Source organism: Lygodium microphyllum, chromosome 3 (genome assembly GCF_053477565.2).
Source record: "Lygodium microphyllum isolate KBCC chromosome 3, Lygodium_microphyllum_v1.1.10, whole genome shotgun sequence".
Taxonomy (NCBI): Eukaryota; Viridiplantae; Streptophyta; class Polypodiopsida; order Schizaeales; family Lygodiaceae; genus Lygodium; species Lygodium microphyllum.
In genome coordinates this window covers 37,604,377-37,624,349 of record NC_141137.1, presented here as the reverse complement: position 1 = coordinate 37,624,349, position 19,973 = coordinate 37,604,377, and the positions used below count along the sequence as shown (strand labels likewise).

Genomic DNA, 19,973 nt, shown 5'->3' with positions numbered 1-19,973 from the left:
CCATAGCCATGATGCCATCTTTCATGAGGACAAAATGCATATGCAGCCTGAGAAAGTGGTTGAGGTACACAGAGTTATCTTTTAGAAGGAGCCACCTGCTCCCGTTCAGTCCGCTCCACGGCTAGCTAGACAGCGTGCAGCATCACCTAATGCTTATGTCCAAGATTTTAGACATGCTGATGTTAGACAGGATGTCGGTCAAGCAGCAAAGCCTGGCTTGAGACGTTCTACTAGAGATAGACGATCTCCTGACCGTTTTGCGTCCTCTATGGAATATGTACTGGTTATAAATACAGAAGAGCCTCTTACTTATGATGAGGCTACGCACAGGGGTGATTGTCACTCTTGGGAGAGGGCCATGCAGTTTGAGCTTGACTCATTGCATAAGAATCAGACTTGGGATTTGGTTTCCTTGCCTCAGGGTAAGAAGGCTTTGCCATGCAAGTGGGTATACAAGTTGAAAAGTACCTGTGGACACCCCAAGCCGGCATACAAGGCTCGATTGGCTGCTAAGGGTTTGAAGCAAGAGTATGGTGTTGACTTTGATGAAGTCTTTTCTCTTGTGGTCAAGATGACCACTCTACGCTTAGTCTTGGCCTTGGTTGCACAGCTTGACCTGGACTTGTACCAGATGGATGTCAAGACAACTTTTCTACATGGAGACTTGCATGATGAGATTACATGGAGCAGTCTAAGGGCTTTGCAGACCCTGGCAAGGAATACCTAGTGTGCAAGCTAAAGAAGAGTCTATATGGCTTGAAGCAGGCACCTAGGGAATGGTACCATAAGTTTGATGCATTCATGCAGTCACCGGGCTACAGCCGCAGTGCTATGGATCCGTGCTTATACACGAAGAAAGCTCGTGACGGTTCTTTACTGATTTTGGTACTATATGTGGATGACATGCTTTTAGCAGGGACAGCTCATGAGGAGCTCGATGCTTTTAAGGCTCAGCTTAAGAAAAGCTTTGAGATGAAAGATCTGGGGCAGGCCTCTCATATACTTGGTATGCGCATTACACGCGATAGATCTCAGGGACTACTCTATCTATCACAGAGGTAGTACATTCATAAAGTCCTTGAGCGCTTGTGCATGTAGAATGTTAAGCCTATTGGCTGTCCATTACCTTATCATGTGAAGGTTTCACAAGCCGATTGTTCGGAGACAGAGGAGCAGAGGGCCAAGATGGCCAAGATTCCCTATGCATCAGCCGTGGACAGTCTTATGTATGCCATGATAGCCACCCGTCCAGATATTGCTTTTGTAGTTGGGGTTGTGGCACGTTCTATGGCTACACGTGGCAAGAAACATTGGGATGCCGTGAAGGGTATCATGAGGTACCTGAAGGGCACATTACATATGTGTCTTTGTTATGGCAGCCAGGATACAGGAGTCGTTTCATGGTTTGTTGAGCCTAAAAGAGCCTGATCCAAAATCAGCTATAACTGAAAACATTGAGGTAAAGTGTATCACTGAGGATGATTTGCTAGGTCACCCTCCTCCATCCATTTGCATCATTCCATAGGTGAAACAATATTGAGACTTCACCAAGAAGCACATGGAAACTTTACTCTTTGTACTTTTCACATTGCTGCAATTCTATCTTAACCAACATGAAACCTCGCATCTAGTTGACTAGCTGCTCATGTACACTTGACATGCTAGGAGCATCGGATACATTAGGAAACATTCCTATTTGCATTCTTTGGACCTTTGGAATGTGATTGTGCATGAGAATTTGCATATTACCAGCCATACCAGGATACATTATCCCCTACATTGCATGCATTACTAGCTGCATTTTTCCTCATGACCAACACTATATAGAGCATTTGCATGACCAACATTAATACCATGAGTCCCAAACACAATGGGCTGCATATATGCATTGCCAAATATGCTACTTGTGCCCCAAGGATCATATCAACATTGCTATACATGGGATTTTGTATCTCATTCACCATACCTAGATACATTGGGAGTTGTATACATGTATAGGTGATTGCATACCAAATACATTTGGTCCTTGTATCCCCATGGCTGAAGTATTACCAGCTGTTGCTTGGAAAACAAAACCACCACCAAATCTGAGTTGGCCTTGCATATGCATCCATTGTCCCCATGACATCATTTGCTTGTTCTCATCACATGATCCCATTGTTTGGGGAGTTCAAAAAGAGCATAAACTGAGGATCATTTGCCAATTGCACATATATTTTAGTTGTTGTCCTTAGCTAATCCTTAAGTTGGTCATCAAATAACTATTTTCCTTGCTGGTCATCAACTTCAAGGGGCATAGAAGGATCCATTTCTTGTCCATTTCCCGCATTCTCAGCTTGCTGCCCATGCTGCATGCCTTTTTAATGGCTGATTGATTGCAGCCCACCATCAATAGGAGCTCCACATGCAATCGTGTGCCCTTTGTGGACTTAAAATTGTTGTCACCTGCATGTAGATAGCCTACAATGGTTGTCACCTGCTTGTAGATAACCTGCAGGGACTTTCACTTGCCTCCAATGGCCCCCTGATCAGGTAGGGGCAAGATAGCCTGCAATGGTTGGGATGATCACTGATGGCTGGAAAATTGCATTAGCAACTCTCTCTCCTCTTCTCTTGCCTCCACAATGTTGGAATGAGGCTCCACCAATCTCTAATAGCCTTTCCCTCACTTGCATGGGCAAGTTTTGCCAAGTGACAGCCTTCAAAATGCATTTTTCAGTAATTTTCAGCACAATTGAATGAGTTTTCAGAATGTAAATTCTAAAAATTAATTTAATTGTTAATTCTTACTTAAATAATTAGCTATATCAATCAACAATTAAATTTACTAGACCAATTTGCCATCCAACTACTCCTGAGCATTTATTAGCCCATGAACTAGCATTAATTAATTAATTAATTAATGCTAATTAATGCCTAGTTCCTCATGTCACCATTGATGTTAATGGCTAATAAAATGATCTAGACCAGAATCCGTTGCCTGGTACCACTTAGCTATCAAGTACAAGTTATTACAAATTTTACCTTTGACACCCATTGACATCACTTGGCCCTTGGCCCGTCATTGTGAAATAGCTAACTTGCATATCACATGCGCATCTCACTTTTGCACATTTGATTAGCAACTTAATCAAATGCTAAGAAAAGTATCAAAATTTCATGTTCTCATCACACACACACACACACAGATGGATAGAAAGAAGAAAGAAAGATATATTAATGTCTATATAAGGCCAATGTGGTCTATGAGACAAAATCCAAAGTACATCCATGTCTAATGTCATCTGATCAATAAGGTGAAAATAACATTAAAATAAGTAAGTGATCTATGAGACGATGCTAAGAATAACTTTACGACGGGACTATGCTAGAGTAGAACCATGTCTGATATTGTCCCATCGGTAGAAAGAAAAGAAAACCCAAATCTGATAGAACCATGTATAGAAAAATGTGGTGGAGGCTATAGTTGATCTCAAGGTTTGCACATGATCTTAGCTATGATGTAGTCCCTAATTGCTCCATTGATATGCTTGGTTGTGAGTCTTTTGTGTCTCATGATAATGGCTCTGATCCGATTGTGGTGCGGACTTCTCAGACGTGGTTCTAGTAGGCAGGGTCGTTGTGCTCGATAGAGTGAAATGGATCTATCCAATGTGACTCTACGACATGGAATGGGAGGTGTCTAGCGGGGTGGATTTGTCTCTACAAGGTTAGTAGGATCACCTAGGTTGGATCTATGAAAAATGCCTATCATTGCTCTTTGTGCACATCCCTCTGGGTGAGCTAGCCTCTTGTCTTGCAGCAGTGCTATGCAATGCCTTTGGATCTCTAGGAAGAAAAGACCTAGGCATCTCTAGCCCTCATGCTCCATGACACGATGAAGAGGTCCAAAACCATCATGGAGGAGGCTGTGGTATTGTCTTCGTATGTCATAGTATACTATATATGTAACGCTCCTTTGTCTTAGGCTCTCAGCCACAAAGCAAGCAAGTCCTATGCTCTATTGGATATTTGTCCATCTGCCTATCTCCATTTCTAGCCTATGAGAGGAGGTATGAATCTGTTTGATAGCAGCCTATATGGTGTGGGAGAGATGGGTATCCATGTATGCATGAATCCATCATCAAAGAGACATAAGAAGTAACGTGGTAGAACTCCATCCTCAATGCTAGAGGGAGTGGTGGGTGGATCCATGCCCTTGCTCTCTAAGTCCTCAAGATATCAATTCTAGTCACTTGGTTCAACTCCCGTTGAGAGAAGTGTGGATAGTCAAGGTTGTAGTTAAAAGGTGGAAGGCAGTCAATATCCAAACCATGTAGACTCATCCAAATAGTCATCTGTGAAAACCAATAGTTCTTCTCACCCTTTTCTACTACTTGTCTAGATGAAGTTAGTGCCAAGTTGGGAGTATCTATGATGTGGGAGATCCCGTAATCTATACCAAAAGGTCACTGCCCTGAAGAGTGCCTTTGACTATAGGTGCTGCCCCACATTGGGATGTGGGGTGGAGGGCTTGCTCCTAATCACACGTGCTATCATCATGATTAGTGGCCCTTTCCATGCTCTCCCAACCATCATAATAATCTCTCTCTATTAGGATCTGATTAGTGAGTGGATTGAGACACCTGTGGTACAAGTTGCAGTCTCATACCTTTGCTCCATATAGTAGTGTAGGTGTGACTAGGATGTCAAACAACCATAGTTTGGTGGGAGACTCCTAGAATCGTATGTGAGCATTGCAGTGGAAAGTAGTGATATCGCGCCCACGCTCTCTTGCCTGTTATGCCGTTGTGCCCCCCGCCTGCCGTCCGTCGTGCCCCCCGCTTGGTCGTTGCGCCCATTCCTGGCGCTTCGTCGTACGCTAGTGTCCCTGACTTCATCCCTCGCCATCGACTCCCTCCCTCGCCCCCAACCACCAGCGCCAGCGCCAGTGCCAGTGCCATCATTCTTCCCCCTCGCCAACACCTTTGCCACCAGCGCCATCTACTCCCTCCCTCGCCAGCACTATCGTCATCAACAACCCCCCCAACCCAACCCCCCCCCCCTCCCCCGCGCCTATCTTTGTTCCCCCCTCCCAACTCCCCGTCCCCCGAGTACTGCCTTGCCAGGAGGCCTGGCCCGCTATCAGGCTGCAACACCACCGCCATAAAAAAGAGAACCCTCCCCCTTCCCCCCCTTTGCCATCGACACCCCCCTTCCCCCCCCCTTTCCTCCTCCAGTTGCTCCCTCCCCCTGCAGCAACTCCCCATCCAGCAGTACAGCAGCGCGATAGGTAGGTTGTCCCAGAAGGGACGTGCAATGAAAACCTATGGTCAGACGCCGGCGCACTCACCGAGTACCCCCCAGTCGAACACCTTGCGCATAGTCCTCTCTGTGGAGTAGCTCTTAGCCGTCCGAGCTATGGAGCTGGAGCTAATGGAAACAACAATTTATGGTTAGGTAGTAGGACATTTCCTAGCCAGGGCCCAGCTTCGGGACTGGCTCCACTCCACGCTGTGCATCGGCACAACGCAGATCATGGAGGCGGTCCTATTGGGACAAGGGATCTTCATGGCCCACCTCAGTTCGACAGACGCAGCTCACGAGTTGCTCGCTAGTCCACCATATGCATCCACGAAGGGCGTCATATACATGGTCCCTTGGTACAGTGGCTTTACTGTGGAGGCGTTTGCACTCCACAACAGGTTTATTCGGCACCCGGTCACCCTTCTTTTCCCCGGCCTCGCGATTGAGTATCGCGAGTTGGTGGAAGACTTTGGGAGGCTCTTCGGCACTGTCCTTCCCGCGTCCTTCGCGGATGCAGTAACAGTCGCAGGGGTCCCAAAGGTACGGGTGACAGTGAAGGAGATCAAGAATATCCCACAGTTCCTAGAGGTTGAGGCAGGCGGGCATTCCTTTAGGCAACAGGTCATTGTGACTGGGCAACCAGGATAGTGCCTGCGCTACCACGACTTTGGGCATCAGGCAGCAGTTTGTACACATTTCGGAGCCAAGGCGGCTTCGCCCACAGGTCCGTAGGTGGAAGCTAACGGGTTCATATGGGTCCAGAGGCGACAAAGAGGGAGACGGCAAGGGGGGGGTGCGGCCACCCCTCAGGCCCAGCCTCGTCAGCAGGGTGATGGCGGACGAGCGGCCCCCTCTCGGCAGAGTACTCCACAGCCCCCCCTGTCCGCCCCACCCGACAGAACCGCTCCCCCCCACTTTCTCCACATGTGCCACAGACTGCCTCGCCTGAGTTCTCACAGGGCCCCCCCCCCCACACACACACACACACACACATCCCATGCATGTCTAGCCATCCCACCATATCTCGATCCTCTTCACCCACATCACCCCCCCCTACCGAGCACCCCCTTGATCTGCACCCAAGTTAGGTGAGCCCCCCCAGACCCACCCCCTCTCCTCCCACAGGAGGTGATGAGCCACACACACCTACCTCCTCTACACACCAGCAGTCCCCCTCCATCCACGCAGCCACCAGCTCATCTGTCCCTGCCACCCGCCATACTTTCCCGAGACAGGCACAACTGTTGCCACAAGGGTTTTTCCGCATTGGCCCATGGTCCTACCTGCGAGGTGCGGAGTGCAGAGAGTTCCCACTACCTCTAGAGATGGGGATCTTCATGGTTCATAAGTCAAGGAGGGGCAAGTTCCACCTACGAGCACCACCGGATGGACCAAACTACGCCTTTTTTTTCAGTCATCTTACTCAGAGGAGTGGACGACCATACAGATTGAGGAGTTGAAGAGTCAGGTGGCGGATCACATCTCCTAGTGGATGGGAGATGAAGGATTAGCATTGTTTGCACAACAGTGGCCGGGTTGCATGATGGACATTAACTGGTGGGCTGGCGCCGACATCCCGTGTTTGAGCATTATCTTTCCAGCCCTCCCACAGTGGAGAGCGCCGAGGGATGTGATCGAGTGGCCCCCGGCACAGGCGGCCTGCTTCTACCAGTGTACAGAGTCGCGTTTTTCAGCATGGCTAATAGATGCATTGATAGTACCACCTGGAGCATCTATCACCCCTAAGGTCCGGCCGAGGGCCACCATGGGGGATTGGAGCTCACCATCCAGACCGGCGGCAAAACGCACATGCATGTCTCACAATCTCTCTTCCTCATCTGCAGCATCCACACCAAACACATGCCTATTCGGTCAGTCACAGGTTTTCTCATGAGCCTACATCTGGTATCCTGGAATGTGAACAGTCTCCACTACAGTGGGGCACGTGGCTCGAGGAAGCTGATTGTTCGGCAGGACTTGCAGCCTACCCTTGCCGGATGGATAGACATCTTGCTTCTGTAGGAGCACAAGCTCACCCTTGCCCAGGCTCAGTGGGTTAGGAAGGTACTTCCGGGCAACTCGCATACTTACTGGGAGCAAGCCATAGGTGCACACGGTAGGAGCGGAGGCGTATGCACCTCTATTGGCCCGAGTCTCACTACTTGTGTACGATACCACGGGACGATAGTGACAGGAAGGGCTCTATGGATCAGATTGAATATTGGGGACTCGTGTATTGGAGTCCTCAATGTCTATGCCCCTACGGAGGTTAGGACACGCAGCAAGTTCTGGGTGGAGATTGTAGCTGGACTCCCAGAGGTAGACTCCTGGATTGTTGGAGGAGATTTCAACAACTTGGAGGCTTTGGAGGACCAGCAGGGCAGAAGAAGAAACTATCAGGGCATGGCTGGGGAGGAGTAGGAGGCATGGGAGGTCTTTTTGCTTGCAGTCAGCACGGGATGCCTGGAAAGACCTTGCCTTTCACAAGAGGGAGAGGTCGTTGGACTTTTCCTGGGGATACAGGCGGCTAGATGGGAGTAGTTGGACAGGTTTTACGTGGGAGAGTGGGGAGGTTCTCATGGAGGCCAGATTTAGCAGTTGGCAAGCACCACATTATCCGATCACTGCCCGGTTCTCCTGGCACTTGATCCCCCAGCATCTGCCCTAAATACACGATCCTGTTGGATCCGTGAATCGATCTATAGGAGGGAGGAGGTGTCGAGACAAATAGAGCAGATTTGGACCAAAGAGTGGGTCAGGTGGGATAGGATAGCAAAGGAGGTTGCAGAGGTCTTAGCTGAGTCAAGCAGAATTTGCCAAGATGCAACCCTACAGGCCAGGCAGCAACAGTGTTGGGAGGAGGAGAGAGCACTCCGGCAGGACCTAGCAGCTACGTAGAGATTATTGCAGGAGGCACCAGGGGACCCCACCCTCAACGCACACGAGGTGCGTGCGCGTGCAACCATTGCTGGCCTAGAGGACTGGCGCTCGGAGTTCTCTTTCTGCACCTCAGCAGCCTTTTGGGCGTGGAAGGGAGACACGATGTGCAAGGAGTTCTTCCAGGTGCACCAGCCCCGCACCGCAGGAGAGCAAATACGCAGCCTTAGGGATCAGTATGGGAGGACCCGTTCTAGCCGTGATGAGGTGATGGAGATTGCCACTGACTATTACATACGCCTCTTCCAGCAGGAGGCAGCTTCAATTAGAGGACAAAGATCCAGACAACAGATATGGGATCACACCCCGTTCCTCGTCATAGAGGAGATAGGACACGCCCTCCTAGCCCCCTTCACAGAGAAGGAACTAGAGGAGGCTTTCCATAGACAGGATGGGCAAAAATGCCCGGGGGAGGATGGCCTCTCTAAGGCTTTCTTCACTACCTACTTTCTAGGAGATCTTCACCTTAGGACAAATGCTAGGGAAGCTCTCGGCAGGCCTTATCAGTCTTCTCCCCAAAGGGGGAGACCGGTTGGAGCTATCCCAGTGGAGACCGATCACCTTATTGTCAGTGGCCTATAAGGCTCTGGCAAAGATGATTGGTAGATGATTACGTCATGTGCTTCCAGATATCATTCATGACATACAGACAGGCTTTGTCCTAGATAGGAGCATCCTAGACAATGTATTTACATTCTTTGAGGCGACAAAGTGGGCTCAACACAGTGGGTAAATACTGACAGTACTACTCTTGGACTTCGAGAAAGCCTATGATAGGGTGGACTGGGATTTCCTAGAGGGTACCATGGTGAGGTTGGGATTTCCCCACACTTGGATTCGCAGGGTCTCCGGCCTGTACAGATCAGCAACCAATAGGGTTCTCATAGGCGAAAGGCGAGGGGAGGAGTTTCGGCTGGAGAGATCGGTCTGACAGGGCTGTCCCCTGGCCCCATATTTGTTCCTACTCTTCACAGAGGCGATGTCTCATTTCCTCAGGTCACGTGTGAGTGGACTACGCAGCCTCCGACTTCCAGTGAGAGAGGAGACTGAGTTGTTAGACTCAGAGTATGCAGACGACACAGGTCTCTACATAGAGGACGATGAGGTGATGTTGGAAAGAATGAGGCTGGCTCTTGATGTGTTCTGTGCTACAGCGGGTGCGAAAATCGACTGGCAAAAGTCGGTTGGTTTCCTCATAGACCCGGACTCCAGCACGGAGTGGGGCATCCACTTCGGATTTAGATGGGTGAGCAGAGGGCAGACCGTCCGATAACTAGGGTTCCAGGTGGAACTTGATATCACTCCTGCCGAGCAGTTTCTTCCTGTTTTAGATTCTATTAGGAGGAAACTGACCTACTGGAGCACAGTTCGCCTCTCACTAGCCGGTTGAGCCCTGGTGGTCAACCAGGTCCTCCTAGTGACGGCCTGGTACATCGCCTTGTGTTGGTATTTCTCCTCATCGTGCATAGGGTAGCTTCACCGCCTAGTGCGGAATTGCCTTTGGTCGGGGTTTGATGGCTCCAGAGACTCCAGGGCCAAGGTGGCGTGGGCGACCATCATACGACATCGATCAGAGGGAGGGCTTGGCATCATAGACCCAAAATATCAGAGTATGGCCCTCTTGTGCAAGCTAGTTGTCCACGTACTCACACCAAGCGGGTAAACATGGAAGGTCTTACTGCAGGAGGGCCTTCAGGATTGTAAACCGAGGCTTGGCGGTGAGTGGAGGCCATCACTGAGATGGATCTTCACTTCAGCCCAGATCACCCCCCCCCAGATCACCTTTCTTGCGGAGCCTACTCCGCGTGTGGCAGGGCTTGCATAAGGCCCTAATCTAGAGCCCCCAATGTTGCCAAGAGGAAATAGACCGTCAGCCGGTGATCTAGAACTCCCAGGTCAAAGATAGGGAAGGGGGACAGATAGGTAAGCGCCCCCACATCCAGTGGGTTGGGTGGGAGGCCGGCCCGGCTCACTCCATCAGGACATGGCGGGAGGTGTACAGGATGGCAGATGAGGAGGTGCTATAGCGAGTATCAGGGTGCACGAGAGGAGTGGAGTTGAGGAGAAGAGAGATAGACGTAGCAATACCTCCCGAGTGGCTTGCCCCTTCGATACGAGAACCGATAGAGGCCGGGGAGGTATGGGCAGCCAAGTTGTCTCCAGCAGGCATCCCTCCTCAGGTGGCAGGTAGAGTCGGTGGCGCCCCCCAGGGGACCTTTTTCGCCATTCAGGAGGGGGGACGTCTGGCCCTTGACAGAGGGCAACAGGATGAGGGGATTGCCACCCTTTCATGGAGGAGGATTCGGGTGGTGGGTCTTCAGGGGAAGACTTGGCGACTGGACCCCTATGTTTTCTGGATGCAGCTCAAGGAGTGGCGCCTTTGGATCTGGGAGGGTAGACCACTTGATGAGCTGGAGTGGGATCCACTAGAGTGGCTATGGACGGCCTCTGCCGTTGCCAAAAAGCCACCCAGGTTCCTAGAGTATACTACCAGGATTGGCAGGCATGTACTAATGCAGGAGGATATGGACTGGGCACCGTCACGCAGTAGGCACTAGGCAGAGCACAGCATCACGAAGCCCTTCCGACGGACCTTCTGGCGCCGCTTATGGGATAGCTAGAGGTCGAGGAGGGTGTCATATTTTTTATGGTTGATAGCACATGGAGGTTTGGCAGTGGGAAGCTGGCTTGCCGAGATGCAGAAGGAGGGGGGTTGTAAGCGCTACACACAGCAGTCTCTAGAAACCCCAAAGCACTGCCTTTGGTCTTGTGAGGAGACGCAACTTGTGTAGAGAGGAGCATGCCGCATTCTTCGACGTATAGCCCCCAGCCTTGGGTGTATTTCATGGGGAGCTTTCTGTTGGCAGGCAGTTAGCTAGGGCCGTCACCTTTTGAATGAGGCCGGGATGCAGGACACGATATTCATGATCGAGACAGGGTCATGCGCAGTGGTTGGTCTGGAGGCTTTACCCATCCGCCAAGTACTGGAGCCCACAACAGACCGGTCCGAGATATGGGAGATCATAAGGAGTCTTACTGGATGGCATATTTGGAAGGTGCGATGCCAGGTGGCTTTTGGCGGGGAGAGACTTTCAGCACTTGCGACCTTAGGAGAGCTATGGACCTCCATCATTCACTCCCTCTGCGGCCGATGGGATCAGGTGCAAGGCGAGTCCATGGCTCGTCAGGAGCTCCGTGGTCACTTCATGCGTACCTGGGGCAGCCAGGGCCTATTCTTTGTGATGCAGGCAGGCAGTCCCGTTTGGCAATATACTCCCCCCCCCCAATGGCTTCTTGCCCCCATCCCCCCTAGACCGCCTTGAGAGGCTTGTATACATGATGTAGTGGTGACTTTGCATCAGCTCCAGTTAATCTGTTGAGCATGAGCATTTTTTTGTATCGGTTTTTTTGAGTAATATAATCAGCCACATTTTACTTGCAAAAAAGAAAAAAGAATCGTATGTGAGCACATTGATTCTCGAGTGTCTTGTGCAATCTACATGACTGCAGCGAGGCATGTTAGGGTTTGTAGGGTAGCCCTCTAGAAGTCAACTTGTAGAATCGTGTCTAGTCCTCCAGCAAATGTCCAGACCTACAGGCACACTATCCTCAATTGAAGCCTAGACCAGCACACATTGAACCGCAAGATAGCGTGACCCAAAGAAATCAAATTTGTAGTAGATAGCCAGAGAGTAGCTGGAAGGGGAAGAGGTATGGTGGATAGTAGCTGAATACTGAAACCTCACACCATGCCAAAAGCTCAACATGGTCATCATAGATCAGCTGGTGGATCCCTTGGGTCTGATTTGGACAATGAAGAGTGGGAAGAAATGGTTCCTCATACGAAAATGGCTGCCCCTTGTTTGGATGTCTGGCTTGGCGCTAAGATGTAAGCCCTTGCTAAATGCAATAAACATGTCTCTGATGCAGTGATGGAATGCAATGAGCATACCCCTGATGATGTTATGGCCAATTCTTAAGCCCCTCAACAATCCGAGTATTGTGCTCATTCCTATGACTTCCGTGGTTGGGGAGTTCGAGGTCTTGGACTGGGAGCATCTCTTGGAATTTGCCAATACACTGTTGGATGAATATGTTCAACACAACCATGAATCCTTTCCAGCCTACGATAAAGAGGATGTTTTGGATGCTACCATGATACCATGACTATACCATGCTCTTTTTTAGTCTTGTATAAAAGAGGGGTCATCTTCTTTTTCACTAGCAAGATTTTGGTGCTATCTTGGGTCCACCCATGGTTAAACTCCATTTTGCAGGGCAATTGTGTAGAGGAAATTTTTGTTGGCTCACGAGGCTTCTATGAGATATTTCTCGAATCGATAGGCACTCGCGATGACTTCTAGCCAAAGTCCCACTATTCTTTGACAAACACCTGGTGCATGTAGTGGCTTGGAGACCATTGGCGGACTTCCAACGGTTGTTATAGTAGGAACGACCAGTATGGATTGAAGTTGAATGCTGTCCCACAGTCTACTGACCATTGCTTAAGCATGCTATGGGAATGATTGGCACAATATTGCTTCCCCCTAGCTTGTGGGCTGCCAATCTCAACGGCATGTGCATGGTGTGGGGTACCGCCTGCAAAAAGCCGAGCTAGTTGTATCTAAATTGTGCTGGAATGCCTTTGTTGCACTATCATTTGAAGTGGGGAACCTTTGCAAGGCTTTTTTTTTTTCATATGGACAATTGGGGCATTTCATGGCTGAATATCTAGGAAAGACCACTGCTTTGGAGGGGGGGGGGGTTGGGTTAAGTAGTCCATAATGCTCCTATGGTTGATGGCCCTGAAGCAAATGAGACCCTAGTGTGCCCTATTTTGAATAAAGGGAAACAAACTACATGGATATTGTTTGTTCCTTCTGTGCTTTGCCTACTTCATGATCCTCTTCTTTTGTTTTGGTAGTTTTGTGTTTTCATAGCCTTGTGGCTTCATGAGTGTTTGCTGCCTATCTTTGATTGACAAAGGCTGGCTAGAAGGCATAATATAAATACTTAAATACATTAATTCAAACTTCTTCACAAGAAAAAAGAGAGGAATGAAATGAAATGATATATTAATGTCTTCAAAAGGCCAAAATGATCTCTCATCATGTTCATGACTCATTGTTGGAAATTGAAGCAAAGACATTTGTGGTTTGTAAAATGTACTAGTATTGGATGGATAATGCCTTGTCACACTCTCTCATGGGTAGCCACTCTCATGTTAAAACAAGTCATATTAACTAGCCTAACCCTTAATTTTTTGTGTTTTTTAATGACTGTTTGATATTCTTTTATGTATATTTAGTACCATACTAAGTCCACGGATTGGATGGATCTTACTTGACTACCGTGGTATGGATCTATACCTATCAATCTCAATTTTTAATTGATGTGATGAGGTGCGAAGTTGGTCGATAAATATATACATCCTATTGGAAAGGTGGGTGACCATGTATCTTGGCCCTTGGGTGAACAATAAAGCCAACATCTATACTATGGAGAAGATGCCCTTAATAGAAAGCCATCTTTGCCCCCAACTCTTACAGTGTTGCCAACTATATCCTCTTGGTGTCCAGCCAAGTTAGGTCCACCATGATGACCTTGGCAATAGTCTATCCATGCTAAAGCCATGTAACTCAAACCACGCTGTGAAACCTTGAAAGGGCGGTAAATGACGTGATTAAGTACTAATTACAGCAAACATAAAATTCACATAAATTGATATATAAATGTTACCACTTAATCTTGGACAGTTGACACTAGATTGACCCCAACAACTGGCTCCCCTTGCATTTTTTCTTTTATAGAAGATTGAAATACATTGAGACATGTTGTGATCTCCTTCAATCTTCAATACAATGGCAGTCAAGAATGACCAGAGCAATGGGAACAATGAAACCAGTCTTCCTTCTTGGAAAAGGTGGTAATTCTCTGATTAAGCACTTAACTACAGCAATCAACAAATGAATATAACTTGAAATACACAAATTACCTTAATAATCTCGGAATTACTGCTCTTTCTAAGAAGGAAGGTTGGTTTCATGGCTCCATCGTAGGGATATCATAAATTTCCCCGAATTGGTGGGCCTGAGGCACTTGATTGAAGGTCAGAAGCTTTGCCCTAGTGCTGAAATTGTATTTAGCTGAGCATTATAGCAAGAATATCTTCAAATAGTGAGATGGGATCAAGCAAGGATGATACCTTTCGATTTGAAAATTCACAAAGTGTTGGGAAAAATGCCATGCATGATCTTGGACAAGGCATGAAGCATGAGCAGCATGCTGAGAAGGAGGGAATGTGACAAGAGGTGGGTCCTTCTAGGTCTTTAGAAGTTGATGATCAACAAGAGAAAGACAAATTTGATGACTAATTTAAGATCAGATGAGAATAGCAGCTGAAATGTTTATGCAATTGACAAATAATTCTTAGTTCTCCTGCGCTTTTTGAACCCCTTAAAGGAGGGTAGCAAAGGCAACAAGAGGAAACTGTCTTCAAGAGCTTCGGGATAGCAAGATGCATTGAAGAAAGAGCTAATATAGTAGTATGATGTTCCAAATGTGGGTAGTGAGCATAAGCAAATGATGCTAGTGGGGCAATTGATGCATATGCAAGGCCAACTTGGAAGTGCCAATCCAATGCTTTTTGGAGAGCAAGGCATGCACACAATGATGGGATAGCTAGGGTACTTTGGTGGTGGCACTAGTTTTCATGCAATGGTGGTTTAGGGACCTTATAGAGGGACGTTTGACACAACTCCTTATCATATGCAACAACCAATGCGTGGGGTGCAAGGCCCAATGTATTCGGGTATGGCAAGTAATATACATAACCCCATGTAGAGCAATGTTGGCATGATGTTGGGGCACAAAGTGGCAAGTTTGGCGATGCATATATGCATCCCATTGTGTTTGGGACTCATCGTATCAATGCTCATCATGGAAATACTCCATATAGTGTTGGTCATGAGGAAAAATGTAGCTAATAATGCATGCAATGTTTGGGAAAATGTATCTTGGTATGGCTCGTAGTATGTAATTTCCATGCATAGTCATATTGCAATGGTCCAAATTATTCAAACAAGAATGTTTCCTAATGCATCCGGTGCTCCTAGCATGTCAGGTAAATATATGAGGGGCTAGTCAAGTGGATGCAATGTTGCATATTAGTTAAGTTGGAATTGCAACAATGTGAAAGTATTAGAGCATGGTATCATCGCCTAAGTGAGGACGCAATTTGGAGATTTCTTGTAGAAGAGTAGGTTTTCATCGCGGAGGAGCAGCCTATGTTTGCAAAGCGCAGATTTTCAGCCTGCGTTTATAGCTTGAATAGGTGGTCCACTGCTCGTTTTCACCTCTAGAAAGCTAGGCAATAGTCTCCAGGCAGCATCAACTTTTGCGTATTTGCATTTTTTGCAGGTGTTCATCTCGTGGTGTAGGCGTTAGAATGTTTTTGCAAGTGATAGCTTGCTCGGCCTTGGTGACAGCTTTCTACTGTGGATGACAATTTTTTGTGCAGGTGATAGCCTCTTGTTAACAAGCAACAGTTGTTTCTGTGTCCAACACAACTTTCTAGCAAATTGCAAGTTTGAAGATGTCTTATCATTAGTTCATGCTAGTTCATGCAAAGAACGGAGGTCACCTAGCCCATTTGTTCAAAAACCCTCTCCTCCCTGTTCTCTCCATGTTTCACAGAAGGCCCATTGTGTTGGCCTTTATATGCCTTCCACAACAGTCTCTATGCCCAAAGAAAACCGGCTTGATGGTTCCAACTACTTGATTTGGTTGTGTAAAGTGGAATGTATCCTCCATACCTTTGATCTTTGGGAGTTTGTTACCCACCCCATTTCCCGTCAAGTGGAGGATCCCATCGTTGGATCATTGATGGATCGTACGGCCTTATGGAATTGCCTCAAATCCAGAGCCCGATCTTTCCTCTTTATGAGCTTACAAGATTCAGTCATGAGCGTAGGTTACGGAAAACAGCCGAAGTGTGGACAAAGGTTTCTTCTTTGTACCATCAAAAGACATTTGCCCAACGGATTACTCTCGAGAAGAAGTTATGGATGCTCGTTGTTGATGATTATCCTTAAATGAAGGATCATATCAACAGGTTGGAGGAAATGAGGGATAAGCTTTGCCCTTGGCAGGATGATCTGTTCAGAGGATATGGCTATGATTCTTTTGACTCAGCTGCCATCTTGATTTGATGTCTTTTACACCAACCTTCTTACATTGAGGACCCATGAGAAGCTTCTATGGGAACTTGCTCTGCTTGTTTTGGAGTATGACAAACGTACCAAAGAGGTAGCTAGTGGATCCACCTTCACCAAAGCTTTTGTTGAAGGTTTGGAAGAGAGAAAGAAGAAGAAAGGGAAGTCAAAGGCTAAGAGATAGGAAAGTACTTCAAGCTCTGACACCGACTCGGAGAAGCCTTAATGCACATAATGTGGGAAGGGGACACATCCAGAGAAGAAATGTTGGAAGTACCCTCAGCTTTGTCCGCGAGCGAAGGATGGAGCTAAAACACCTAAGCCTTCTACCTCTACTCCAGCGGTTACCCATGAGTCCATGCTCCTTTATATTGTTGACTTGGAGGAGCCTTCTTCAGTGGTTGCCTCATCTTCTTAGAGGTCTTGGTTGGTTGATAGTGAAGCTTTTAGTCGTATGACTCCACCAGGTGATTTGTTGCAAGATCTACGCCATTTTGAGGGTTCTCACTGTTGGTGACATTGTTTTGGTGCCCGTATGTGGTGTCAACACTTTGCCTTTCTTTCCCAACTGTGCATCGAGCTCCCTTTCATAGGCCCTTTATGTTCGGGGCTTGGGCTTTCCACTCCTCTGAGTTTATGGCCTTACTAGGCTTGGTGGTTGTTTTCTTCTGTTTTGGTGGAGTAAAGCAGCGTGTTGAGGAAAGTGTGTTGTTGGGCCATCATAGAGAGCTGGGCAGCCTCTGCCTGATTTTCAGCCAACACTCTATCTCCTTCTGCTTTGGCCAATCGGCGTGCCAGGTCTCGTATCCTCCTTTTGTTGTGGTCAGCCCATTCCTTCGCTCTCTTCTCCATATCTTCCAGGCACTCCCCCTGATGGAGGGTCATAGCCATGAGTCGTTGCTCTTGGTCTTCGAGCTCGCGGTGTAGGCGAGTCAGCTCCTGGTCTTCAACAATTCAGCTTTGCTGAGTTCTGAATTTACTTCCACAATTCAGGTCTGACTTTGAAGTTATGTTGGCTGTTTTCTCCCTTCGTTTGGTGAGTTTGTATAGTACAGTTCAGGGTCCCCTGCTCTACCCAATCAACAATTAAGAATAGTTGATGTTTCAAATAACTTCAAGTATCCTCTCTCATCATGCCTCTCACTCTTCATGTTTGAATCAACACTATTTTCTTGTTTGATTCTTTTAGAAATGAAGCCTATCTGTACTTGTCTATGATGCCTGCAGCTTGTTGTGCCAGTGGCCTACTTTATATACATGACAAAGAGTCATCCCTTCTGTTAGTCACTATCATTCACAAAACTTTAAGGGTTGCCTAGCTAGATGACAAAGTGACCCTAGTTTACATTCAACCTTCAGAAACATGGTTGGAAGTGCTTCTACACATTTCAAAACCAATCTCCATACGATGGTATACATTTGCATGTTTAGATGAACATCAGTGCAGAATTCATAGATTTTTCAGTATGTGTAGATGTAAATTAAACATTTATGCATAATTCATTAGGTTTTGGCATTTGTCATATATCAATATTTATATTTATATATTGTTATTGTAGGTAGAGATGTTTAAGGAAAACATTAAAGTTTCAATGTCAAATTGTGCTTCTTTCTGGTTGGGATGATACGATGTTTATATGGTTGGACAGATACTCCGAAACATTCGCATTTCTGGAAGACTACATTGATAGCAGGCCAAGAGATGTGTTTGGTCGTAGAAAGACAAGTGTTGTTGCTATTGATGCTCTATGCCAACCTGGCAAAAACCAATTTAAAAACTCACTAATGCTTCGGTAAGCAACACATTTCAAATATCAAAAGTGGTTTTTTCTTTGGTGGCTTTCACAAAACTATGCTATCGAAGTTTGTAAATTAAGCAACTTAGGATATATTTGTAAAATTCTAAATTGGGTCATTGTTATTGACTTGCGGTTTCAAACTTCATAGATTGAGCATCAACTATAAGGTATTTCAAGACCTTGTTTTTTAGTGGTTCTTTCGTTGGTGGATCCTTTTAAATAATAGCTTGGTAAAGCTCAAAAGCTAAGGTGGTTACATCAAATCTTATGTTGAACATTTCCTTTTTGGGTGGCATGTGGTTTTCATCTTCATTAGGCTGTGCATAACTTTGTAGTTTAAGCAATGCGGTCTTTCTATTCCTCGTCGATTAGTTGTACTAAGATTATTATTACAACATGTTATCATGCTGTTTCACCCGAAACACTTCATGAACAGGATGCTATTATAGTTTTAAGGTTGACCCTCATCATGTGACTAGCATTTTACATAAACATGTTAAGATGAAGGGTGCCCCTCATCATAAAGACCAAGGAATTAGAACTTAAGAAAAACTGAAGAAAGAGCAGTGACCCAAGGATCAACATGCTCCTTGGCTGAAGTACTGATAGTGACATCTGAAGACAGCCGTCCAAGTAGCATGCCTTGCAAGTGTTGTTGAACGTATCCCTTTACTCCACTATTGGCTTGAAAAACTTTCCATATGCCGTGCAAAAGAAGCATGTGCAGTGAAGTGCATCCCAAATGGTAAACCACCCACAATAGTTGATAAATGTTAATAACTGAAGTTGCATATATCAGAGCAGCTTTTAAGTACCCAATCCATCCATGGATGAAGAGAATCCAAGTGCGAGATGACATCATATCAAAACAGCTTTTAAGTACCCAATCCATCCATGGATGAAGAGAATCCAAGTGCGAGATGACCGGAAATGATATCAATACCTTCTAGACTTGCTTCTCTCTTCTTTGCATGTCTAGTACCTCCAGTTCTTGTCTAGCCACACCTAGCTGCCTTTCGTTGCTTCCTTCTCTTGTGCTGTTCCTTGCTTCCCCTTTTAGCACTTCCTTCTCTCACACAATGGAAACTGACCGTTTGATGCCACTACTTATTGTTGCTCTCAAGTTATCTACCTTGCATATTGTTCTCATAAAGGATTAGTTCCAATCATTTCTAGCCAGGGAAGAGTACTCCAAGACAGGGGTCTTTGGATTGTGGGTCACACCTCCTGGTCATACTTGGCCTCAGACCATTCTCCTTATCTGTGCCTTGCACAGTGCCGAGGCTGCATCTGAAGGATGGGGATATTCAACAATTTTCAACCATGGCAGAACGTTCCCCTTGATTTGGTCACTTTTCTTGTCCCAAGTCTAGTGGAGTGCTGCCACCTGATGAGTGTCTGTTTAGGACAACACTTCATCCTTTGCAGGTTCATCCCAAAGGTAAGGATGGTAACAGTGAACCTTCTAAGAATCCTCTTTGCCATTTCAATCGTGGCAGCTGGCACCTAGACATGTCCATGGCATTATCACTAGGGAGCCAAACCAAGGAGATATCATGAGTTTGGGCCACTAGGGAGCTGGTTACCCCTGGTTCATGGGTGGAAGGCCAGACCTTAAAGACCACATTCTTGACAAATCCCACTAAGAGGTGGTGCCAAGGGAGTCAACATAGCCTAGCAGTTTCATGGTAGGGGTAAGGCTGTAGAGCAAACCTAACAAGCTAAGCAAAGAGCCAGG

General features: G+C 46.9%; 1 protein-coding gene across 4 annotated transcripts in view; it reads left to right on the top strand.

Annotated features, from left to right (window-relative positions):
- The window catches only part of LOC148038240 (poly(ADP-ribose) glycohydrolase 1-like), a 165,747-nt gene that overhangs the window by 80,577 nt on the left and 65,197 nt on the right, over positions 1–19,973 (top strand). For all 4 annotated transcript variants that reach the window (XM_087670260.1, XM_087670251.1, XM_087670235.1 and 1 more), the window contains one exon: positions 18,086–18,229. In XM_087670260.1, coding sequence (XP_087526386.1) covers positions 18,086–18,229 — 144 coding nt within the window. The remainder of the gene's footprint in view (positions 1–18,085; positions 18,230–19,973) is intronic.